Here is a 26,641-nt window from a genome sequence, read left to right on the forward strand (position 1 = left end):
TTACCCAAATGAGGAAAACCAGACCTCCTTGAGTACAGTGGAAAGCACAGATGAGAAACATGGTTCACCTGTGCTCCCTGGGCCAATCACACAACTTCACCAGGTGTTCAATCACCAGTTCAAGCCCTGACCTAATAGTTTCCCCACAGCTGACCATTCTAACCTTACTGATTCTGTGATTCTGATGCCCAGTCCCCTCAAACAACAGTTTCAAGTGCTCTGAAAAGTTTTAAAACAGAGAACTGAGATGAAAGGAGAATGGAGTCGGAAATCTGAGCCCTTGGGGACTGTTGGTTGTAGGAAAGGGGTAGCTTGGTTTCAGTACACAGGAAGCAGGAGCACAGAAAACCAACTCACAGTTGCTGAGATCTTTCCTCCGTTCTTCTGCACGTAGATGATGGCATCCCGCACCAGGGAGAAGAGGTTCAGGAGGACATGCTCCATGTCATAGACACCACGCATGCCCTTGGTCAACCCCTCCAAGGAGCTGATGTAATCTCTCCAGTGACGGTCAATCTCACCAACCCCTGCCAGGCACCCATACGTCACCGCACTGCAGTACCCAGCGCAGGGCTTGGCCAGGAGCAGGCCCTGGCAGTGTGAGCAGTACCACATCTTGAGCAGCGCCCGCCCGCACTCCTTGCTGAGCTTCAGGTGGTCAGTGGTGTTTATCACCTCAATCCCCAGGTTGAGTGCCTGCAGAAAGACCCGCGTGGCCTGCAGCGACTTGGACACCTGCGTCATCATCATCTTCGGGTAGTTACCAAAGGCCTTGAGGTCTCTCCTGGCTGCCCGCAGGCATTCAGTCATTTCCACTGAGGGATCCGGGAAGCCAGGATTGATCAAGTGGGAGTAGACCAAAGGAAATAAACTATCAAAAAATTCATTTATCATGTCATTAACGCTGATGTCAGAGCCCAATATGTACAGCGAGACATCCGTGAAAAGTTCTCCAACAAACTTAAGAGCTCTGGGCCCCATGCTCTTGTAGTGGTTCCTAAACATGCTGTTGGTGAAGTTCCTCGCGTGCCGCACTACGATCTCAAAGGCTTCTGCAAAACAAAATGAAACAGGTGATTAGAAAATGAGCTTGGAAACAGGGAGGATAACTTCAGGTCCCATCGCTGCTGCAGAGACTGCTCCCACTGCAATCATCATCAGCCATTTGGATATTAGGAAACATTCATTCTCAGAAAGAGTGGTGCTGCAGTGGCACAGCTGCACAGGGAGTGCTGGGGTCACCATCCCTGGAGGTGTTCCAGAACTGTGGGGATGTGGCACTGAGGGATGTGGGGATGAGCATGGTTGAGGTTGGACCTGGGGATCCTGGAGGTCTTTTTCCAGCCTTAATGATTCTGTGATCCTACGATTTCCAGGGGAATGCCCACATCCTTTAAGCATGAGCTGCATTTCAAAACTGCAAAAACAAGGATCTAGTTAACATTTCAGTTTTCAAAGAAAATATTGATCCAAGAAAAGGGCTAGACTGCAATCTCGCTCTCTCCCTCTACCATATTGATTTGAAATTAACAGGAATTCTATCTTCAGACAATTTAAGACAGAGATAAATGTTTGACAATCTACACAGTATTCAAAATCAGGAAAGAGTAAACACCGATGTTCCATTACGAAAAGTAAAACATGTAGGAGTTTAATCACAAAGGAGATTTGGACCCAGCCAGTAGCACCACATGTTCTCATGCCACTTGAAAGCCCTCTGCAGCTCCTCAACTCTCCTGAATCCACATTTTACCCACCCTGGGCACAGCAGCTCTGTGGCCCATAGCAATGCTGAGCATCCAAGCCCACAGGTCGCTGACACCCCACAGTGCAGCTGCTCTCAGCCATGTCACTGTGGAAACATGCACCCAGGCTCGATTTGCATGGAAATTATCCATGTTCAATAATTAAAGGGCGTGTTTAATTTTTAAAGCCATAAGTTTCATTTTTTTCTTTCTCTTTGTTAAGTCAGAGATGCAGCTGTGTGTGGTCTGACTCCTCCAAGTAGGGGCCCGGGATCAGCACAGCCACAGGCAGTGCTGGGTCCCCAACAGCCCCAAGGCCACCAGGACACCCCCAGGACTCCACACTGCTTCCACCAGGCACACAGGGACCACAGTTCCCCACTGTCTCCCATACCAGCGTGTAGAAAGCTACGCTGTGAGCACCGATTGGAACAGAAATGACCAAACACTGCCATTCAGACCACATTTCCACCCTCCTGGTTCCAGCAACCCAACCAAAGCAGCAGTAGGAATGCAGATTCTGGCTGCTCCGCTATAGAAAGTTTTAAAGCCAAAAAAAAAAAAAAAAAAAAGTTTCTTTAAATAGGACACAGGGATTATGAAACTTTTTTTCTCCTTTATCCTCAAGAGCACCAGAATAGCTTTTGCCTGAACAAAGAGCACAAAGCACTTTCTGGGGCAGCGTTTTTAACAGTGCTGGGATTCTCATGCTGTGCTCACGGCTCGACTTTAACCTCCTCTCTGTGAGTTCCCTTAGAAAAAGTCATCCCCTCTTCCCTCTCCTTGCTCCTCTGTGCTTTGCAAGTTAGCATCAGAGCTGAGAGACCCTTCGCTGATTAGAAAAAGATTCCAGGCTCCAATTCAAGTCTCCTACAGAGAGGGATGCTGCAGAAAGGAACCAAGAGCAGTGTGCATCAGAGCAGCACGCACACACGGTCCCACTGCTTCAAGGGTCATGACACACACATCGTTTTTCTCATCAAGCTGCCTGAGAGTGCCTATTTCGTGCGCCTCAGAGCCTTTGCATATACCCATTAGAGAGCGCAACAGGCACAACAAAGGCACACGGAGCCTCCTGCTGCCTCGCTAATAGATGTGAGAAATAATACAACTTGGTCCCCCAAAAAAGTCTCCCAGATCCAAAATATCTCACCCTCAACTCCTCTGGTGTTTGCTACAAGAGCACTAAAACCCAGGCACCGGGCACAACCCAGGGCCGTGCTGTGAGCGCTTCAAAGCAGGGAAGTGTGTGGGTCAGCCCCCGTGCTCAGGGCTTTGCTACTGGGAAAAACTCATAGCACGGCACTCCTGCAGCCCAGATTGCTGGGGGACAATTCAGGCTTTTATTTCTTCTTCTTTCTTTTTCATTTCAAGGATATTTTCAAAGCCAGCCATTTAAAGAAGCCAGCCCTCAGCTCTTGCTGAAGCAGAGCAAATATCCTGACAGCAGTGATGGGGCGCGCTGGCAGACTTGCACCCATCTTCCAGCACTCAGAGCAGCACACGATTCACATGTTTCTGCCTCTATCACTGTAGCCATGCACACACAACAGAGCTCAACCACACTGTTCTGCCCCAGGGTGGGAGGCAATGGACTCAACTGAGTGAAATGGTGCAGGACATGAGGCAGGGCACCCCCAGCTGCAAACCTCCATAGCTGTGCTGTACATCTGGTGATGAGCTCTGGCAGGGGTGGTTTATCAGGGCTCACAAAGGATGCATAAAACAGTGAAACCTTTACTCCAGGATGCATTTATCAAGCAACAACTGAAAAGTGTGAGTTCTTATTATTGTTTCAGCAGGGATGCCCTCAAGCACCTGGGGGCGAATTGCAATGGTCAAGAAGAAAGGACGATGTTGTGTCACCATCACATTGGCACATATGGGCAGGTGCCATCTCCACCAGGATTCTGTGGCACGTGAATTCATATATTCCTAATTCAATCAGGTTAAGTCCCTAACTTCAGGTCTAGGGTTTCAGATGGTCAAGAGTCTCATACGTTTAAAATAAATGCTCAGCCACAAAAAAAAAAACAACCAACCATGCCACACACACTTCAGCATTCACAGATGGAAATTCCAGTGTTCATCAAGAAAATCCCCCAACTTTTGCTTTTTTGTAAGCTCGCCAAGATGTTTTCTGACATGGCAATTGCTGTGGTACTGCTGGGAAACTGAGAAAGCAGCCATAGGCATCCATGTGTGAGTGAGGTCTGGAGAGGGAAATACTTCTAATACCTCATGGCAGCAGCCTGTATTCCTGAAAGACACACAAAGGAGCTCACCAAGAGAGAAACAACTGTTTGCAATAATGGCCTGGCTGCCACAGGCACTGCTGGTGAGACGAACTGCGAGTCATTTTTCAAACAGCAGGTAATATTTATTTACAAACTTGGAAAAGGTTCGCAGTATATCGAGCAGAAAGGAAACAAAACCCAAGAGTTTTTCCCCTGGCAGCAATAAGAGCAGACTCCAGATTTGCTCCTTTATGATTTACACTACTGTGCGAGTTTTTTAACAACATTATCTGGAGACAAAACCTCTTCTAGGCAGCATAATTACTTTTGTCTGTAGCATTACAAAGCCCATCTGATGGTGCCACTGCTGCTCTTACAAGGTTTGTTTCTCTGAACGCATTTGGAGCTTAGGAAATGGGTTTTTTGCCCCTCAACTATGAGACAGCCTTTTGGATTACTTTTGCAATGCTGTCATGATAAAATTTATGGACTCGAGCTCCCAAGGATTATGAGATCAGCTTCAAAGCATTTGTAATAGAAATTAAAACAGTTTAATTATTCTGCCTTCCCACATTTAAGCCATCAGGGCTCACATATTCTCCCTCTGCTCCATCACCATTAGAGCAAAGAGGAGAGGTCTGTGTCCATTCTCCAGATCAGAGGGATCTCCTTCCCCCCATGGGAGCCAAGGTAGATGTTTCTAAAGGCAGAGCTGCTCGCCAGCCAAAGCTGTACCATTTTGCTCATCAGCAAGCATCTTCTCCTAATTATCTGTGCCCATCAAAATGCCAGGCTCGAAACCTATTTATTTTAATTGTATGGCTTATTTAGTGCCCTGGCATTTAGAAATACACTCCCTGAAGTTTTTCACAAAAATACTGCATGCTAACTCCTCATTAGACCCACTCGAAATGCCTCGAGAACACTCTCCCATTACACTCTAGGTAGCTGTCTGACTGCTGAGCAATGAGTCACACCGAGCTCACCCGTTTATTATTTATATCCTGCATACAAAACACTTCATGTCAGGGCTCTGAGGTGCCATTCTCCATGTGGGCTTCCCAAGAACTCCCAGCATAGACCACTTGACAAATAACTCCTCAAAGGAGAAGTCTTTCCAGGAGCTTTGTGATTGAGCATGCATCTGCAGCCCTGTTGATTAAATATGAGTTGCACATCTATTGTATAATTTGTTTTTCGGAGCATCAAGTAATATTCTGCTTTGTGCCTTGACAGATGTGCGAATGCTTAAGAGATTCTTGAAAATTTAATAAAGACAAAGTTAAAAATGCAAACAGTCAAGGCTGGCACGAGGGGAGGATGAACATGATTCTTTATCAAAGCCAAGGGGAGCGGAGGGAATAAGGGTGGGCTCAGCTGAAGCTGAGGAAGCACTAGAAGGAAAGGCAGAGAGGGATGCCTTCTGCAGCAAGAAAGCGGCTCTCTTTTTAGGGGCAGTGGATGGATGGCAGGGTGGGCCTGGTGGGTTGGGGTTGGACTGGATGGTCTTGCATGTCTTTTCCAACCTTTTAATGACTCTGATTCTATCTGGAGACTCTTGTTTTGAGAAGACGTTAATCTGCACCATCCACTTGTGCAGAGGGCAGTGGGAGCACAGAGCTGGCAGGGCTCAGGGCCAGGGAGCAGCATTTCTCACTCGGCTGTACACAGAAATATGCACACTCCCAGTATTTCATATCTTCCTCTTTCCCTGTAAAGGGAAAAAGTTAATTAAAGCAATCCAAGAGGACAAAATAAATCAGTGAAAGCACCAAGCTTTTGTTAGGTTGTAATTATATCAATAATGTGCTCAGAACTAATGTCACATCACTGGGGAACTCTCACCTTCACCGTTGTTACTGCAAATATTTACACTCCAATTCACATCACTGTTCTCTCTCCATTTTGTTGCAGTGATGACAATCTCCACCCACCAGTGGGAAAAAATAAAGGTAAAGTGACCCAGAAACCAGCTCTTGGTCAACCCCTAACCACACTTCTACTAATTGGAGGCTCCAACATCCAAAATAATGGTGTTATAATGACAGCAAATACAAAGCTTGCCTCTTAAATGGACAAAATGTGTTCGAAACAGAGGACAAGTGATTCTATAAATTCCCTCTCAAATTTACAAGGCGAGTATCTAGCAGCCAGCTCTTCCTAAAACACAGGACACCAACATGTGCTCCTCCTCCATTTATTTTAAACTAAGATGTATAAGCTATTTCCAGCATTGCCTAACTAGCAAATTCCTTTATTCGTCAGAATAAATGAAGATAAGTCAAGCCATTGGGTTAAGTTGACTTGGAAAAACCTGAAAAAAGATTTGTGGAAGTGCATTGGTCTCCTTCACTTCAGAGCAAGACAGATCTGAGGCTGGTTTTCCAGGCTCCCTTTCATTTCAGCAGGCTTTTATCGGCCCGTTAAGTCTCCAACAATGGAGAGCAGACTATTTATTTAAGAAGCAAATTCCTTCCTTTCTAATCTCTCCTGGCCAAATTCTCTTTAAAGTTATCTCAACTGTCTGATGAAAAGCAAATGGTAGAAAATGACTTCTTGATCCCTATAGTAACATGAAGGGCTCGCACCTCTTTAAGGGCACCTGTTGGCTGTTTTTAAAGCACTTCAGCCTCAAACCCTTTATTTCTGGTTTTGCTTCCTACCTGTGCTCTCAGAACTCAGGAAAAGCATTTGCTCAGCAACAGAGTTAACAGCAACGAATATCAGTGTAATTTTCTTCCCCTAAAGAGTGGCTCTTCCTAAGACAGAGCAATGACAAGGCTCTCAAAAGCAATTTAGTGATGTCAGGCTGATTTTGTCTAAAGACATCTCAGGAGGATGGGGATTTCCCGCATGGAGATGAGAGCGTGGATCATTTCAGGAGCCCAAGCGCTGTCACTCCCAACGTGCCCCAGACACACCAATTCCAGGCACCATCTCCACCTCAAGGCCCCAGCTCCCAGACTTGGCCCTTTCCAAAAACTAGACTCTACCTCTGAACTAACTTGAGTCGACCTCCCACATTAAATTTTTTATTCATTTATTCTGAAGTGATGCATGGGCAGGACCCACGACTGAGACCGGATTTGATATAATGCTCCTTTCCCAAAAAGAAATGTTTTATTGCTCTCTTACTCCCTCTCACTGTAACTGGAGTGCAGGATTCAAATCTGGCTTTCAAGAAGGCAACTCAGACACCGATGCCAGAAATCGATCCAAGGCTGCACCCTCTCTCTGAACAGACATTCCTCCATGAACGTGAATAATCCCCTGCAAGGTAACGGTACCGTTCATCTCTCCAAAGATCCTCACAGGAGTAAATCCTTTGCTGAAGAAGGGGCCACGTGCTCAGCTGCCTTCCTAGTAAATTAAAATTCATCTCATTCTTTTTCTAAAGAGAAACACAAAGAGCACGGATCGATAAATTTACCAAAAGTTAGATGGCAGCTGGTTTGCTCAGTAATAGAGCAACCGCTCTCAGACGTGGTTTAGCGCATAATCCCCAGATCAATATAAGTTTTGATTTATAAATAATGATAACAAAAGTAGCAAGGACAAATAACGCTTGCAAAAAGTAAACACTTTCTCCGAAGGGTACTTCCAGCATAAACCTCTCAGAGTAAAGACTGCATATTTCAAGGGCTGTGTGTGGAAATGACACAGAACACATTGTCTGACGCCATTAAATATTCATCCCCGGCACTGCCACATTCAGACACGTGTGTTCTACAGCTCACATCCTGCACAGATCGACACCAGCAATGTGCTAATAGCACAGTGGCATCTACCAGCATGAATTCACCTGTGGGCAGCAGAGAGGTGGGAAAAGTGGTTCCCTCCCCTAGGAAATGACCCCATGGCAGTGTTTGTTAAGCATACACTTCTAACTATGGAATCTGTTCTTCTGAAGAAAAATTAACAGTCACTTCCCCTCTGAACATCTCCACACAAGATATTTCCTTACTGCTAGCACTGTTTATTATGGAGCCTTTCCTAGGCATGAAGAAGAGGCTGAAGAGGATAATAAATCCCATCACCTGACAATGTTTTCAATTACTCTGCATGTTAAAATGATGCTACCACAAATAGGTTGCAAGAGATATGCTGCAAAACCTATTAACTTACTGTAAATCTATTCTAGCCAGGAATTTCACACCTTGCAGAATTTTACCATTAGTCCTGGGAATGGGTTTATTGCTGGACAGGGAGGGCATGAGCCCATGAGGGTCATTTCAAAGACACACGGCACCACAAGCTGGCCAAACAGGAATAGGGTTAGGGTGTTTAACGTGTTAGTGGTAGGTGCTTGCACACTTTCCTGTACATTCACCACAAAATAAAAGGGCAGATTTCCAGACCGTTCCAATGGAAGCGCTGCCATCTCTGGGGGGTAACAACAGCAGATGTACAATTCAGGACCTGACTGTATTTATTTATGGAGAGGAGAATATTCAAAGGAAAGAAGCTCAGGGTCAAATTCAGAGATTCCTGACCCAATCCTGCTCCAAGCCCACCCGTGACTGCCAGGAAAAACTTTCTCCCTCAAAAAGATCTTCATGTTTTCTTGTCAAGAATCAAAAAGATTCATTTCCTGTGAGGTCTGCACTTAACCGACCGGCTCAGGCATGTCAGAGATGGATCCTTCTTGATAACAGAGTAATGGGAGTTGTTACAGCCCCTGGAGAAGGTGCGCTGCCGGCCCATTTTCTGCTATCAGAGCTGATTGTTTGCTGCTGCTCCTCTGATGGCACTGAGAGAGGGGAGCTCGCATCTTCCCACTGCTGCAGAGCCTCCCACAACAGCAATATGGAAGAGGTGGGGGGAAAAAAGGAGAAATTAAAGCCTGTCAGCCCCGAGCCATGCCCACACCCATACAGCTTCATCACCTCGAGGTGAAAGCTCTCCGAGTGAAAGACCTTCATGTTTGAGACCAGCACCAGGAACCAATCTGGCTCTTGCCACAAAGAGGGGTGAGCATCCCCTGTGCAAACTGCATCCCATTCTTAAAATAGGAAAGCGTATCCTGATAGAAGGAAATAGCATCCTTCTTCTGCGCTCGCTAAGCCAGAATTTGTGCTGAAAAGCCTCTTTCCTTTTCACTTGCTGCCAACTGGATGGCATTTTATATACACAAGATATCTGAAACTGCAATAAAACCCCAGTGACAAAAATAAAACCAGCAATGGAAAAAGCAGCTCCTGCTCAGAGCTCCTGCTCGGAGGGGAGGGGGGAGGAGATGTATGTTAGAAGTCATCTGTAGCAAAAGCCATTAAAAGTTTGCAAACTTGCAGCTCTGTGCAAACTCCTGGCAGACACAGAGTCCCCCCTTGGGTCAGACAAAGAGCCCACGGACGCCAGGGCTGCAGAGCCTCCTCATAAACACTTCCACTTTAAGCCAGTTTAACTGGAAAAGGTCAAGACCAGTAACAGCACAACATGTGTTATCGGTTAAACAAAGTGAGCAGCTATCAGTTAAACAAAGAGCACTTAGACACAAACCAAACCAAAGAACCTCTGTATTCCAGGCACCCAGATGCATCTCTCGTGCCCTGCTGAGCCGCTCTGTTCTGTTGCAGTCTCCGTGAAGTCTGCACAGTGATTTATTCTTTAGATGTATATGAATAAATCAACTATCCAAGTAGAGTACAGAAGTAATGAAATAACACAGGTAGCAACATCCAAAGCTACTATTGCCACCTGTATCTGCTGCCCACAGTTAGCTGCTATGTTTCTGATTTCCCATCATAGAGCACCATCTCCTTACTGCTCAGTTTGTATATACAGCAGATCATAGAATCACAGAGTGACTGAATGGCCTGGTTTGAAAAGGACCGTAATAATCATCTAGTTTCAACCCCTCTGTTATTTTCTCCCTAAAGAGTTCAAATGGAGATACATGTTACACAGGCCTTTACCAAGCAAGTCTGCTCTTTTCATGGCACGTGTTTCCATACTGTGTCTCCTTATGAGTATGGAAATATGGGTAGGTTTAAAACCAGAGCATTCCTCACTCCAGCAAATGAGACCCACAGGAAAACTTCACCTTTGATAGAAGCTGAGCCTATTGCCAGGTGCTGGAACTGCTCTCACTGCTTATAGAATCTGCTGTAAGAGATTTGCAAACGGGATAACGTAGGATCTCTGTTGAGAATTTAAAACCAAAACAAACTGGGTTCTCGCCGCTGTGGGAAAAAGCTTGAATATGTGACCCGCAGTGCTGGGAGACAAGAAAGGCAAATTAAGTGAAACCTCACAACGTATCGTTTTTCAGAATTGCCAATTTTAATGCTGATCGCATTGTTCTCAAGACTTTAATCACGATTTCATAACGCCCTGAGGTTATGGGAACCGAAAACCACATGCTTGCTCTGAAATGAGACAGCAAAACATTCTGCAAATTCATCTTTCCTAGGAAGAACGCTCATGTTTCACCCCTCATCTGTACCCCCCGCTAAGGCAGAATGTTACCAGCATCTCACTGGGACTTACAAGCTTCAGCTAACGTGAACAACTGCCACTGAAAGCCAAAAATCCTTTGTGTGTGTGCACCTCTATTCCAACAGCAACGGGACTCTGCTCCACTTTGTCCCTGCGCAAACAGCCCAAGCAGAGAAGTGTATCTGCAGCTCTAAGCAGAAAGAAATCAAAATCATGGACTGAATAAATAGAGGTGTCAGTAACACTGCAGGAGGTAAACATTTCAAATGATACTTTGATGTGGATTTGACTGCATACGGTCTTCCTCTGCTGAAAACATAATCTAGTTTTTTATTTTTATAAGGTCTGGCTTAAATAACCAGCCTTGTGGCAGCTGTACTTGAAGTGGGTGCAATTTGCTGCCCTCCAGCTCATGCCAAGGCCTCTCAGCTCAGCTCTACCCCCGTGCTCCCACTTCTGCGCCCACGCAGGAGTCAGACAGAAAAAGGCTCATTTCACTAGCACACCTTATTTATTTGTACTTAGAGAGGGTAAAAGACAGTGGAGGAAATAAGACAAAGTATTGGTAGGTTTGTTAGATTTTGGGTGCTTTTTAAACCATTTAAACAAACAGAACATCACCTCCATTCCAAAGCAGAGTGTGTTTCTCAGCCCACATTTCCAATCTCTGACCTGCTCTCTCCATCTAGAAAGTGAACTAGGCAGCAACATCAACTGGAAGGCAGCAGAAAGCAAACAGAAAGGCTGAACTGCTTCTTACCCTTCACATTCCTGTGCAAACCCACTCCTGCAGCACTCTGCTCCTCTAATAGCCCAGAACTGAAGCCTTAAAACCCTGTCTGCAGGGAGAATTAGACCGGATTTATTGCAAACGCCTCCTCCGGACACTTGTAAAGTAATTTGAGAGCACCTAATGGATTTAGGATTTAGCTAAATTGGTGCAACACAATAAAGAGATTAAGCATGTGGTCAATCACAAGTCATTGAGTTAGTGCATCCTCGGGAAACTGCCAGCCACCAGCAAGGTCCGAATAACAGCTGAGGATGGAAAAAGGGGAGCAGAGCACAGCTCAGATGGAGGGATGATGTGCATGGAGAGAAGGCTTGGACTGCTTGACTCTACCCGGCAGCAGTGTCACACACAAAGAAATTGGAAGAAAGGCCACTTTTCCAGCCCAATTCCCACGAAAAGATTCAGGAGAAGGTTTGTCACAGGCTGTTCTTTGCTAGTCCAGGAAATAATTGGACCACATTCTGATTTCACATTCACAGAGGCTCTACAGAAGAGCAGAGCCAGCCTCACCTATAGATCAATCCAAAATCTATCAACCACACTCCTTGCCTCACCAACTGTTTCTGAGCAAACAGACCTTCCACCCAAGACAGCGGAACTACACGTTTTGTTCAGTCAAGTCATACCCTGCTTCTGTTAGTTCTTCCCTATATACAAGCTATCTTCATTTCAGAAGAAGCCATCAGTTTTTCACAGTTGCTGAGTAATTACTTTTCAAACAAGCTGTAATGAAAGGCTTCCCCCATAGAGAACTCCATTTCCAAGTGAGAACACAAGTATCCAAATATTTCAGTGGTTGGAATTGTACTGTAATAGCCTACCTTATTGGTTCATTTCATATCAAACTTTGTGAGGCTTCCAGGCATTTACACCACCAGCTCTCCTTTCCTTACTGTAAAATCTTTTTTATTGACAATTCAATCATGTCAGGTTTGGAACAGTAGACGCACTGATTTGATCAGCTATCATTGAATTTACAATATATAAATGACAGCACCATCTCTGGCCCACGTCTCAAGCAGCTGCCTTCTATCGATTTATATTCTACTAGTAAGGAAGAAAAATTGCAGCACAATGTAGTGGTATAGTATGAGATCAATACCAATTTTTTTCTTAATGACATGAAGGCCAAGATAAGGACAGCATAAGTCAAAGCCAGACAGATCAAATTTGCCCAATATCCCTTTCAATTACTGAGGTACATACACAGGGATGTGTAACATTAAAGCTGAGGGGAGCATTATCAAAATGGTTTAAAATTACAATGGACTTACAAGGCTGCCTGACGTCTTCACGGCCTCGGGCACCATGACAGACAGGTTGGGTTCTCCTCCTTCCAGCCACCATGGCACACAGCACAAGGCACAGCCTTGGGGGTCTCTATGACAGCCTGAAAGGAGGTGGTAGGGAGGGAGGGGTTGGCCTCTTCTCCCAGGTAGCAATGACAGGTTGAGAGCTGATCACTTCACACTGTACCAGGGGAGGCTCAGGTTGGATATGAGGGAATATTTCTTCCCTGAAAGAGTGGTGAGGCAATGGCCCAGACTGCCCAGGGAGGTGGTGGGTTCACCTTCCCTGGAGATGTTCAAGAACTGTAGAGATGTAACAGTGAAGAACATAGTCTTGGCCACAGTGGGAGTGATTTGGGGTTGGGCTTGATCTTAGATGTATTTTCCAACTGTAAGGCTCCTTTGATTCTACTGTATGATCTGGACTCTTAGAGATAGCTTTCTTATAAAGTCCAGCTCATCAATAATAGAAAACCCCAGTTGTTACAGTGGTGCCAACATTTCACAAGTTCAGTTGTTATTTAACAGGAAGTTATGGGTGAGCACTTTCTTCATTTCCTCTGCAATGATGGTGGCAGAACCTTCCAGCCTAAAAGCTCCGTATTTATGCAGCTTGAATTCCCATTCTAATTGGCAGCCAGAAAGCAGTGCTGTCATGATTTATACATCCCCCATACACCAAGTTTTGATAATTACAGGTTCCGAGCAGTTCATGATTACACTATTTGCACCGTCCTAATTATAAGCCCAAACACACTTGGAAATGAACATTCACATGTAGAGATGAAGGAGACCAACTCAGCTCCCAGCTGCCATCAAAACAACAGGCCCTGAAATTATCTGCAAAATCCTGTATGGGAGACTTCAAAAGAGGAAAAAACAGATTAAAGTTTTCCTCACTTCTTTTCTGGAGGCAGAAAAGGGCAAAAACACTTTGATAATTATTAATTTATACGACCTTGGTGTGTATGCGTTCCTCATAGCTCTTTCAAATTCATTTAGAACAGCTGGTGTCAAAGCACGTTTAACCAAGGTATGCGTGCCCATGAACTATGAACAAGAAAGCATCAGGAAAGGGAAGCTGGAAGGAAGTGACTTGTTGGTTGCTCATGTACAACTCACTGCCCCACTCTGCTCACGGCTGCAGGCTTCCATTTCACGGGCTCACAGAGCTCCTGAGCTTCTTCAGAGGACTGCAGGGTGCTGCACTTGGGTTGGGGGCAATCCCAGGCACTTATACAAACTGGGGGAAGATCTCCTTGAAAGTAGCCCTGTGGAGAAGGTCTTGGGGGTCCTGGTGGATGAGAAGCAGGACATGAGCCAGCAGTGTGTGCTTGCAGCCTGGAAGGCCAACCATGTTCTGGGCTGCATTAAGAAAGGAATGGGAGGTGATTGTCCCTCTCTGAGGAAAGGTTGAGAGAACTGGGCTTGTTTAGCTTGGAGAAGAGAAGGCTCTGGGGAGACCTCATTGTGGCCTTCCAATTCTTGGAGGGACCATATAAACAGGAGGGGGAGCAGCTGTTTACAAGGGTGGACAGTGATAGGACAAGGGGGAATGGTTTTCATTGAGGCAGGGGAGGTTTAGGTTAGATATTAGGAGGAAGTTTTTCACCCAGAGGGTGGTGACGCACTGGAACAGGTTGCCCAAGGAGGCTGTGGATGCCCCATCCCTGCAGGCATTCAAGGCCAGGCTGGATGTGGCTCTGGGCAGCCTGGTCTCATAGTTGGTGACCCTGCACATAGCAGGGGGTTGGAACCACTTGATCATTGTGGTCCTTTTTAACCCAGGCCATTCTATGATTCTATGATTTCACTATAACACAGGCAGCCTTTGGGCTGATGCTTCATTTTCTCCTCCCCTTCGTTTCAGGATCATTACAACCCCTCCTATAAATCAGAGTGTCCTTTTGGTGCAATTACTTGGCAAAAAAACCCTTGCAGAGCTTTTCCGTTGGCAGTGGCCACGTTCCAAGAGCTCGTGGAAAACGCTGCTTCCACTCTGACAAACAAACGCTGCTTTCTAATTGCCTAAAAGCATAAGGCATTCCACTCCGAGATTGTTTCTTTGGAATAAATATTTATCGACACCCACAGCCCGCCTATTTAGACACTTTTTTTCCCCTTATCTAAAAAGAAAATATGCACATTTTAAAATGGTTTTGCTTTTCCTCTGTCATAAAAAATGCAGGCTGCATTGCTCATTCATGAGGGTTTCATTTTTAATCTGCCGTCTCAGACAGGTTTGGTCCTCGTTTCGTGGTGAGGACAGGCATGAGAAAATGGAAACTTTGTTTTCAGAAGAAAGACTGGGAAAAAAAAAAACAACACAAAACAACCCACCCAAAACCTCCCCAGTGCATTTGTATCTGAGGATCCCAAAAGTCCTTGTGGCAGCATCTGCAATTTGATGCTCACGCTGGGTCCTTGAATCTCATTGTTCCCAGAGCACATTAACTTGACATTTCGAAACACTGTTTTTGAAAGCCCGCACTAACATGAAGGAGTTGCTGGTTATTCCATATCTGCAGGGCAGCAGCAAAAATGAGGGTGGTCATTAACTCTCCCCCTCTCCCCCCATGAGAAAATAAAGTCAACTTCCAATGAGAGCTGTCCCTGGCAAATGGCACAGTGATGGAGATCCACGCTCCGCATAGCAGTTATTCTGATCTCATTCCTCTGGTGTCAGCACATCCAGCCCCATCCCAGCTTTGGGCACTGCTGTCCCAGTGCAGTGCATTCAGAGAATGGGGATAAGCACACCTTTGCTGTGTGCAGGACAGCAAGCATTTATTAAAAGCTTTTATCAGATCTCTGGATTCTTCCTTTCCTCTTCAGGCACTTCTGATGCTCGAGTATTAAAGATGACAGTTGCAGCTAGAAGTGTTTATTAACGAATAAAATGGCATTAAAACTAACTACCAGCATTCTGCAGAACTCCTAGCTGCCTAATCATGATTTAAAATAATTCTGACCAATCAAGTATGGAGGGTTTCAGAACGATGCCACAAAGTGCAAGTTGGGACAGCTGCATGGAGTAAAGCAGGGGCTCAGATCCATCACTGCTTGTTTTCCAGCAGAGGATATTGGTCCATTACACTCAGACTCCAATTCCTGACCTCTGCATTAACACATCGATCGTGGGGTGCAGTGATCCAAGCATGGGAGACAGCCAGAAATCATCACTCCTGTGCAGAGATCTGCTCCATGCCTTGCATTGTTTCTTTCTTTCTTTCTTCCTCTCTTTCTTTTGTGTTGCCAAAGGTTTGAATCATCACCCACCCTGTCTGCTTGGCTGCACCATCACCAGGACCTTCTGACTGGGATGGCGAATGTAGCACTGTGAGACAGCAACTGTAGATCTGCTGCATTAGAAACAAGCATTTTGCACCCTTGCAGAGGAGAGTCGTGGTGACTGTATCACCCAGCAGGGTGATACAATGAAGAACGCCCAGGGCTAATAAGCTGCCAAGAGAAAGACTGGAAACTCGCCCCGGCAGGAATGTCTTCCTCCTCTCTCTGCAAAAAAAATCCCATGGATCAAATGGCAGCAGTAACATGCAGAGTGATACCCTTCTGGCTGCAAAAGGGACCTCAAAGCAGATAAGCTTACAGCTCCCTATACAACACAGAGCTGCTGCAGGGATGCAGCAACCACCCCAGCAGGGGCTGCCCCAAAGCTGCATCAGGTCCTGCAGTGGGCAGGAGGGCAGCAGAGGAAGGCACAGTGCCACCAAAGCAAGGCCAGGGCTGCTTGAGAGCACCCCAGAGACTGAGCACAGTGGGGTAAAAGCAGCAAGCCAGCAATCATTACTCAGTTATTGTTCTCACTGGGGCAATATATTAAAAAATGTATATATTTTTTTAAATAATTTCTGAGCCCGATTGCTTGGAAGACACCCAAGGAAATGCTGAACAAGCTGAATTCACAATCCTGAATTAAAGCTCCTGCTGTTCTCCCTGTCTGAAGGTCACAAAGACACACGTGCTCTGGAGCACGTTTGTCCCATAGTGGTCCTCAGCCCTGGGACACCTACAGGGCCACAAAGGACGGGGAGCAAGGACAGCCACAGTGCCTTTTCTCTGCTGCAAGTGGGAGCTTTTACATGAGGGTTATTCATTTCTGCCTGTAGCCCCACCTGACAGCATTGCCTCCAAGTCTGCAAAGCATCAAGAGTGACTGCAGGGAGCACCCAGCCACGCCGGGCAGAGCAGAGCTCCCTCTTGCACACCATGAGGCACCGACTGCCTTCACCCACGGTGCACGCGTGCACTGCTTACAGTTATTTTAATAGCACAGCCCTCAATGCAGGCACACGCACGAAGACTGAAATAGATGTTGTGTGCAGTATTTACTTAACAAGATCGTTTTTGCAGCTGATGGACTAGAACCATTCCCAGTGTGTACTCTGATGCTATCAGGCATTCTGCTGCTTTTCCCTAAAGAATCAGAATATCCTGAGTTGGAAGGGACCCATAAGAATCACTGTGTTTCTCTACATCCCAAGTGGATGGGCCATTGGACAGTGGGTCCACCTCACCTTCCACAAAGCTTCTTTCAGCAAACATCCAGAATCCATCTCCAGTAACAACAGGTAAGAGATGTGAGACAGGGTGACTGTCCTGGAGTTATTCAGGAAGAAAATAAATGTCTTCTCTTCTTCTCTGTATTTGAGAAAGTGCACTGAGGAAGAGCACAGCTCATTCAGTCCAATAACCCTCATTATTGGGACAAGGAGGTCCCAGTGGCACATCCTCTCCAAGGTATTTCCACACTTCATATTTGAGGCCTTATTAGGAAACAAAGGATTTCAGACTAAAGCAGAGGTTCCACTGCCAGCATTGCCTCTGTGTTCGTTATCTGATGCAGACACATTTGTTCTTGCTGAGCTTAATGACTAACAGACGAGCTGCGATTGCCAGTGCCCTATCAACTGCTCTTTGCTGTACACATACACCCAAGCCACATTTCCAAAGGAATATGCTAATATCTGTCATTCAGCTGAGTGGGAATTGGATCTAAAGCCTTACGAAGAACAAACAGCCCTGCTTTTTTCAGGGACTGGGGGGGAAGGAGGAGGGGGCTGAAGCTGATGACTGACAAACAAACAGCCAGCTCCATAAATGCATCAAACTCATCAAGATGAAATGTGTAATTGCACACACGCATATGGGGCATTGCACTGCAGTCAGCCATCTGCAGCAAGGCCATAGTTTAATTTCACTCAAAAAAGGATCATTTTATTATTTCCCCTCTTGCACTGATTTTTGTGAACGCTTTTGAAGGCAGACAACGTCTGCTTGGATTTGGGAAGTCTTCTTGTCCTTAGGAGTGAAACAACGTCTTTTTAACAGTGGAACTGTGATTTTGGATCAGCACAGCTCCGTAATCACTGAGCAGCACAGTGCACGGTGCAGAAGCTGTTAAGCATAAGGAGTAAGCAACAACATTTGGACAAATATTCTTCTTTACACCCATCATTAGTTGGGCAGCCTCTCCCTTCTAATAGCCACTATTTAAACACAACCAATACAGACAATTCTGTGATGCCTGAAAAAACAAAAGCAGGAGGAAGAGGAGGATATGAGGAGCCATATCAAGCTGTGGCTATCTCTGTTCAGTGCAGGGGAGTTGGACTAAATAACTTCTAAGGTTGTTTGCAACTCCACTCATTCTATTATATTGATGGAGCTGACATCTGGCCAGTGATTCAGCACACTTGCAGCCCAAATCACAGGCTGCACACTGCTCCCCTACACCACCCATGTGAACATCAGCACAAGTCACATTTGCTTACAAATCCAGGTAAAGATTGATGAAGTTTCCCAGGAACTATTCCACTATAAAATGACTCTCTCCACTTTATCCTTTCTACCGCTTAGCACTGGGGTTCCCATGTCCCAAACCTCCCACCAGCAGCAAAGACATGAGCTGATCCCAAAGCAGACCAGAATGAGCACAGCATGCTTGATCCTCACCTAGACATGGTGAGATGGGGGCCCTGGAAGAGAAGCAAGGCCACAGATGAGGAGAGCAGGGTTCAGGTCAGGCAGGCACACTGTTCTGAGTGGGAGGATTTATGGGTACCAAAGCCTTCACTCCCTGCATCAGCTGTGTTAAGTAAATAAGTCGTCAGACTAAAAATCAAGGCCATTAATAAAAACAAGGCAGGCTCATTTTATTTGTCTCCTGACATCTTAGACTGTAGAGCAAGTTTGGGTTGAGTTTTCTCTGTGGATACCAGACAAGGCTCTCAAATGGAGAGGGAGGAAGCAAACTTTATTAACTGCATTAACCTAGGAGCAAGGACCTGCCTTTAACATCACACCACGTGCTGCCAGAAAGTTACCAGTGCTCTTAACCATTAAGCTTTAAAGTGTCTAAATGGAATTAAAGGATCTTTTTAATGGCCAAATTCACAAGAGCACATGAAGAATTTGCTAATTCCAGGAGAAATGCTCCAACTTCTGTGCTGGAAAAAGCTTCAGTGCTGTGAGGGGGTCAGTGGGGACCTTGCATGCAATTTGCATTTTAAACCACAGGAACGACAAGCTTTGTTAAACCCCGACCTTGGCAGCAGTTGTAGGTTCATACGGGATTTCATCTCAATGTCATTTAGTACTCAGTAGTTATCGCAGCATTCAGCAGCACTCAACCAGTTGCTATGTTTATTTACAGCCTACTGAAGTTAGAGAATACACACGCACACTGACATGCATACATATACATATATATTTATGTTTTAATCCTTGAAAATGGTTACGATCCACCACTCCTCTGTATATCTGCAGAATAAATGGAAGGGATGGGAACAATCCCAAGCCCTTTGATCATCAAAACCAGGCGCTACACTAAGTTGTATTTCCTCCTCATTTAAATCTCACAAGTTTCTTTTCTATGCAGAGAGTCATAACAAAAATACACAACCTGCACAGCCAGCTCACTCTGGAGTATCAACTGGCACTGGAAACACAGCACCCAGGTCTCCTCATGGTGACACCCACTCTCATCTCGTGCTCCCTACAGCTGCCCCTTCCCCCAGAACCCAACACACACAAAAACCCCAAAGTGCTGCCTGTAGACACAGTAGTGGGGCAAGGAGGTGCACTGAGCAGTAGTGAGAATGATAGATTTTGGCGAGCTCAGAGCCTTTGGGAAGCCACTGCTCCCTCTATCCAGCTCTGAGCAATTGTTTCACATCACGAGGTTTAAGTGATATTTATGGACAGCCATCATGGGAATCCCCCTCCCCAAGCCCATCAGCCCAGTGACAACCAACAGGCACTGACCTAAAGGCTCTGAGTGGAGGGGAGCCGTCAGGCACTGGAGTCTGAGATGTATTGAGGTTATTTCTAATACTGAGAGGGGTTGGTTTGTTGTTGGCATTTTTTATTTTTAAGCTACTGCTATGCACACTGCGCTGAAAAGCAAGACAAGTATGAACACTAATCTATTTTGATCATGAATTAAACACAAGAGGAGAAGACAAGTGCGATCTTCAGCAGGGAGTGCTATGGGAAAGTAAGTAATGAGTCACAGAGCCAGAAACAGAGTCAGATCAAAAAGAGCTTTACAGACAAACCAGTCAGTTCAGTGCAGCTACGTGTACTGTAATGATAACTTTGATGAGTCTTTATCACACATGCCTCTGTGTCAGTGACGAAGAAATAACAAACACAGAGAGGAAGGCTCTGCTGACACTTGTGTACATCATTAACAAAAGGAGAAGCTGAGCACATAAACATCCCAGTGCTCAGGGCAGCACCAGGAGGGCAGATCCAGGGTAGAAGTGCCCTGCATATGGAGCAGATGTGTCTGAAGTTCTCACGTCACCCCCCAAAATCAAACACCTCTGCTTTAGTGGTGCATTTTACAGCATTGCTCGCTGGAGGATGGTGTCAGAGGCAGAGATCCATCACGTTTAATGATGTCAGGAAGAAGCTAATATTTCACAGTTATGTGCTGTTGGATGTTATAACACCCTGTGAGCCCTACGCCCTAAATCATTCTTGTTAACAGACACGTTTTGCACATGGCATCTGGTAATCATTCCAGGCTGGTTCTGTCAGTTTGAGCGGTATCCCCTGTAAGCTTACCAACACACATTAATTTAATACATAGGAGAAAGCTCCATGCATGTTGATAGCCTCAATTAAAGCCACAGCAACCCATCTCTCAGCATAAACCCTGCAACTTTGGACGTGGAGGTGTTAAGGAAGGGCTCCAGTTCCACTCAAGTGCAGTCTCCATTTGTAGTATCTATTGAGAACATTCACCCCTCATCTCCTGTACTGCTTTCCATTGAGATGTGGCTTTAGACCAAACCAAACTGATGGCTCTTTGCCCCACATCAGCAGCACGCACTTCTTTTCTCCTCTGAGCAACTCACCCCTAACAGCTTGGTTTCCAACAGCCATTTGGGGAGAAAAAAAGAAGTGACATTACCACTTCCCCAGTCTCACTCCTTGAACCAAATGCTATGTGTGGGATCTATTGGTACAAGGAGGAGAGAAGCCACAAGCAAACAGCTCCAAAGAGCACCCCTGAAGCTGGGCACCCATAGGTAAGTTCAGTGGAAGGGCAACCCACAGTCAGCAAGCGAATACCAGGAGCGCTAAAGAGAGCATCCTAAAGCTCAGCCTAACCAGCTGCAGCCCTAGCTCTCACCATCAGAAACATTATGCAATGTATTACATTACAGCAACACCTCCCATTCATGGGCGTGAGGACGAGGCAGGGCGTGCTCTGCCTCATTGGTTTTACTGTCTTCTTAGTGGGAAGTGCTGTTCTATGAAAGTCTGGGAGTGGCTTGGAGTGCAATGCAACAAGGTGTCTGAATGAACTGCTACTTGTCAGGCCAATTTTACCTAGACAGCAGCAGACAGCATCTAACAGGCACACATACAGCCCTAGCAATGCACACACACAGCATGGCACAGGGCTTCCCAGTGACCTACCATGTAACTCTCACATCCCCATGTTAACACCTTGGTTACTCATTTGTCTTCCTCTCTGCCCAGCTACACTGAAGAAAAAAACCCCAAATTAATAAGAAATGACCTCACGCTATGCGGGTGTAAACACTGCTTCAGGCAAGGCAGATGAAGTGTAGATGGCCCATCCGTGTGCAAACTTGAAACATAGAGCAAAGTTCCCTTCAGCACACAATCTGGCATTAACACACCATTTCATAGGAAGGGAATCTTCAGTAAATTGCACATTTAATTTCCACGTTATGGGAAATGGTTTCCCGTAGCTCTCCCCACAGTCACCTCCTGCTATTAATGACCACAAGCAATGCAGTGACCCTTACAACATCTGAATTCACAGCGAATATTTTAATTTCTGAAGGTGAAATGCGAGGCGTACTCTCCTGTAACACTTATCTTTATGGCTCCCTTAATTCTTTAGAATTTATAGTCTCCACTAAAAGCACACTGAACATAATTGAAATAGATTTTCCAAGACGTATCTGGATTATTTTAACCTACCTTTCCTTGTTAGCCATTCATATCATCTTATTCTAACATAGGAAAAAAGTATTTCCATGCTAAAAGCTTCACTGGCAGCCTTTTAAATTTCTAAAGAGAAATGTAATGATGTTTTTGTTTCAGAGCTGTTGTTTCTAGCAGAGGTTTTTAGGACTTGAGGAGGAGCACCAGCCCCAATGCATGGCCACACTGCACAGATGGCCGGGCTCAGATAGGAGGCATTGATGCTCCTCTGAAGTCACATCTCAGAAACAGAACAAGCCTAGAAAGGTGTGAGCATGACAAATAATCAAGAGACAAAGACAATAGTTTGAGGAATTAATATCTTTTTTTCTCCAGTGTGATCACTGCAGCAATAGGCACATATGGGAGCTCCATGAGAGCTCCATTCTGATTTATGGTTGATATTTTGTTTAATTGAATTTTGCAAGAAAACTGTTTTCCTTATTGCAAAGTGGACCTCCCATCATGCAAAGTGGGGAGGAATCAAATGCTTAGACTCCAGCTCATTTGGCAGTGACACTTGAGGAATGAACAATAGCCCGGTACATAAATCAGCTTGTTTGGCTGCCACAGATATGAATTGTCAGGACATTTCGGAACAAAAGAAATGACGTGTCAAAGCAAATCTTCACTTTAGCTAATCAAAATGGCACACGTTGCCAAGCTGCTTTACACCGAAAGGAGGCATTTATCAGAACGTATATAAATTGACAGCAAAGCTAAAATGTAAGTGGACTGCAGGTAAAATAAGGATCAAGTACATACAAGCTTGTGGAAGCTTAACACTATTCTCTTAGGTTAAGCCCCGTTTGTTATTTGTCTGTTGCATCCTCATAACTCCCCCACACCCTCCAAAGGAAGACTGGCACAGCGGGCAGCTCTCCCACTTCCCCCATTGCTCTGTGTTGGGGGGTGAAGCCCATTTCCAGCGCTTTGCTTTTGCAACACCAAGCATATAAAATCCCTCTAAGCCCTCCAAACCTGCTGGCCCCGTTCAGAATCTCAGCAGCGCTCCATTGCACAGCCTGCAGACCCTCAGAAAGGCTCCCTGCAAAAACATCAGCCCTCCTCCAGCCGGCAGAAAGCTGCTACATCCCAGAGGCAGAGAGAAAAAGCCACCAAAGGTCACACGCAGACTTTTGAAGGATTTCAGGAGCCAGGCTTCACAGTCCATTAACAAGCTGGGAACCCAGCAGATTAACCCGAGTTCAAGGAGTGCAGCTGGGGCCCATCTCCAAGGAGAGAGGAGCAGTGCTAACAGGCTGCAGCACTTCTTGCTGTGGGGAAACCACACCGTGCTGCCCGGCAGCACAGATCGCAGTGCACTGCTGCTTCAGTTCATCTTTTTGCAGGTCCCCAAACCTTTTTCCTCCCCTAACCTTATGTGAAAAATAGTACGAGAAGAACTCTGCTTACTGCAGTCCCTGTATAACAGGAGTTTTTGCATTCCCAGGGTCTCTGCCCCATGGCAGGGTACAGCACTGATCCTGGTAGGCTTGCATAGTCCCCTTCCTGCAAAGAAGGCTGCAGAACGGAGAAGTTTGAGATGAGATGTCTTTTACAGGGCTATGAGATCAGGGTGTTCCCTACAGGAGGGTAATGCTGTAGGGTCACTGCATTCTCAATTCAGCAACTCACAATAATTTATGGTCATCTAAACTCTCAGACCACAAAGTGACTTCATCAACAGAGATGTCTCGCTGACTCTGCAGAAGAACAAATGCCATAGGACAAACGTGACCCAACAGGCAACACCATTTAAAAGAGAAGAAGCTGACTGTTACATTCGGTGCTGCTGAGCTGTGTCAAGGGGATCCAAAAGTAAATGGTACCAGTAGCTGTGTGTGTCAGTACCTCATCTCTCTGATTCCAAGAAGGGGTCCTTTAACAACCTGACAAGCAATTACAAGTGACTAAACACTTCCTGGTCCCTTCATGCAGCACTGAGCATCTCGGGGGTTTTATTTGAGCCACAATTACAAGAAAAATAAAACAATCATAAGATCTTTGATTCTAGCTACAAAATAAATAATAGGTAAAATGTTTCTGCCCACCAATTAGAACGCCTGACATTACAAACCCACCTTCCTTAGTTTGCCAACATCTCCACCAGGCACTTTGCATATGTGCAAGCAGAGGGTGCAAAGTTGTGCTCCACTTGTTTGAAACCCTCATTCCATATAAGAGTTGCCACACAACGTGTTGAAGCACCTCTTTGTTTGCAGCAGGGACTTGGCAGAAAGAGCACCGTCTCCAAACACAGTTAATTGGGATTCCTGACCTCCTGCTTTAAATGAACAAACACCATTTTTCCATTGCTAGATTGTTTTTTAGATTTCTGACCCTATCTCCTACAGAAGTAGTTGAGCACTGAAGACAATGTTCTAAGTCTCAGTGTAGACCCCATACAGTCATCCTTTGTACTTTGGACTTCAGCCTGAATGAGAAATTGCCTTCTCCTAAAACAGTGAAGCAATGCTACATTTGGAAACATTATTAGGCTATTTAGTTCTTTATTAGCAGAGCCATAGAGATTTATAGCCTACGGAAAAGGTTGTTCAATCAACAAGGAGCAACTGAAGTGAAAAAGCATTAATGCTACTACTGAGGCAATTATTGTAACACGATCGCGATTCCTGCACATCTTTAATTTTTGCCAACACAACAGATTCTTTATTACGTGGATCCCTGTTTAATTAAGATAATATGATTTGTAATAATAATATAAGGTGGGTGAAACAGAATCCAGTCTTTTTAAAACCCGAGCGTAGCTTTCCCTCAGGGGATATCAGCATACAAAATGGTTTTCCGGCAAAGCACTTGCAATCTCAGAAGCCGACGCACCTATTAAATACTTAGGGGGCTCCAGAAGAAAGACAACACCACAGACAACAGTCTCCAGTGAGATAAAAATCCCAGCCCAGCTCTCGAGAGCAGAATGCTGGGTTCGTTCCATTTGCCGTCTTATCTACCTGGAAATCCAAACAGGAGAGGAAATGCCATTGCACCAGCCCTGCAAAGAACAGAGCAGTGATTCTCTAATCCCTGTCCTGCCACAACACAGAGCTGTTTGAAAAATTCAATCATTAGATCCTTCACTTAAAACTTCACTGGTTGGTAAGAGAGACACAGATTTTCCCAGCAGAGACAGTGGTGTTAAAGAACAGAGGGATGCTCATGTTGGAGCAATACTGCAGGGGTGCCAGCCAGACTTTCCAAGCTTTCCCAAGAGTCCAGAAATTCATCCAGCATAAAAGCAACAATATTCTTTTCCATTGTAGGAAAAAAAATAATACTCACAGACATCAAGACAGATTTGTCATTGTAAATCCCCATCGCCCTTGCTCCACTTCCACTCATTCATGGTAACACCCAAGTGCCACGTGCTTTGGCCCTCAAAGGAAACATCAACATAAGGGAACACGTTTCTGTGCCACTCATTCCCTGGACTGAACAGATCCCAAATCACTCCCACTACAATCAACCAACAGAGCAAGCGGGGAACATGGGAGGTGTGTGCAGAGCTCAGCCCCCCAATGCAACCCTCCTGCTGAATGCCACAGCCATACCAATATATCTAGCCCTGGCCAAGGGCAGCTCTGCAGATGCCATGGGAAGGGTGGAAGACGACAGCCTGGTTGTTGTTTTTTAATGAAAAATAGAGGCCGTGACATTTTGGTTTTTGATGAAACATCTGTTTTTAGCTACAAGGCATTTTTCTGTCTAGCTCTACAGAACTCCCAGGAATTGATTTTTTTTCTTGGCTTCTTTACACAGTGCCACTGTTGCTGTGTTACACATTGAAAATATTTACGAAGGCATCAAAACTAATTCAGGGTAGGACTTTGGCAGTGAGGGAGGTATACAGAAAACAGTTTTGTCTCTCACACATGGGTAAGAAGGGGCTGCCTCCTTTCACTAACCACAGAAACAACTGGAAGACCAGCTCCAAAGCCAAGCAAGATGAATGGCAGCTACAGCAGGGCCCATAAAAACACCAATAAAAAGTAAGTTGCCGTAAGGGACACCCCTGGCTTAGCACCTCTCCAGCAAGGCAAGCATAATAAACTCAGCCCTAACATGGATATCAGTGTATTTGTTCAGGTGCAACCCAAATACCAAACCAGGGAGAGATGCAGGAGAAGCAGCGCCCAAACTAAATTCCACCTGTTATGTAAATAACTTCGCTTGTTGATAGAATTAGTTGCATGATTTCAATCAACATTATCTGACCTTAAACAATGAAATTAACACCCAGAAGCCTTTTTGAAAGAAAAAAAGAAAAGAAAAAAAAGGGAAAAAAAAGCAAGACTGACTGAAGCAATTCCTCCTGAGCCTGTCCTGGCACCTGTCAGACTGTGTTTTATTTTGCACTGCACCAATGCAAAGAGGCTCTAAATATTGGTGAATTAAAATGATCACGAAACACAGAAGTGCTTATAAGGCATTTCCATGTCCTCCTGGTCTGGCAACTGAGCTGCTGACTTACAAGCCAGCTGCCAATACAGAAACAATCGCTCAACTCGTTTTACAAGGGGAAAATTAAACACTAAAAATAAGATTTGCAAAGACAACAAGACTTTCTGTCCTCAACTTTCTACCACTGCAAAGAGCCATCAGTGCAGCCCTGCAGCTGACAAACAGCCT

At 45.3% G+C, this 26,641-nt stretch overlaps 1 protein-coding gene across 1 annotated transcript in view; it reads right to left on the minus strand.

Annotated features, from left to right (window-relative positions):
- GPC3 (glypican 3) overlaps positions 1-26,641 on the minus strand; it is a 110,817-nt gene that overhangs the window by 64,314 nt on the left and 19,862 nt on the right. Inside the window, exon 3 of the mRNA XM_015860426.3 lies at positions 358-1,052. Coding sequence (XP_015715912.1) covers positions 358-1,052 — 695 coding nt within the window. The remainder of the gene's footprint in view (positions 1-357; positions 1,053-26,641) is intronic.

Source organism: Coturnix japonica, chromosome 4, assembly GCF_054131305.1.
Source record: "Coturnix japonica strain WE chromosome 4, WE-NBRP24, whole genome shotgun sequence".
Taxonomy (NCBI): Eukaryota; Metazoa; Chordata; class Aves; order Galliformes; family Phasianidae; genus Coturnix; species Coturnix japonica.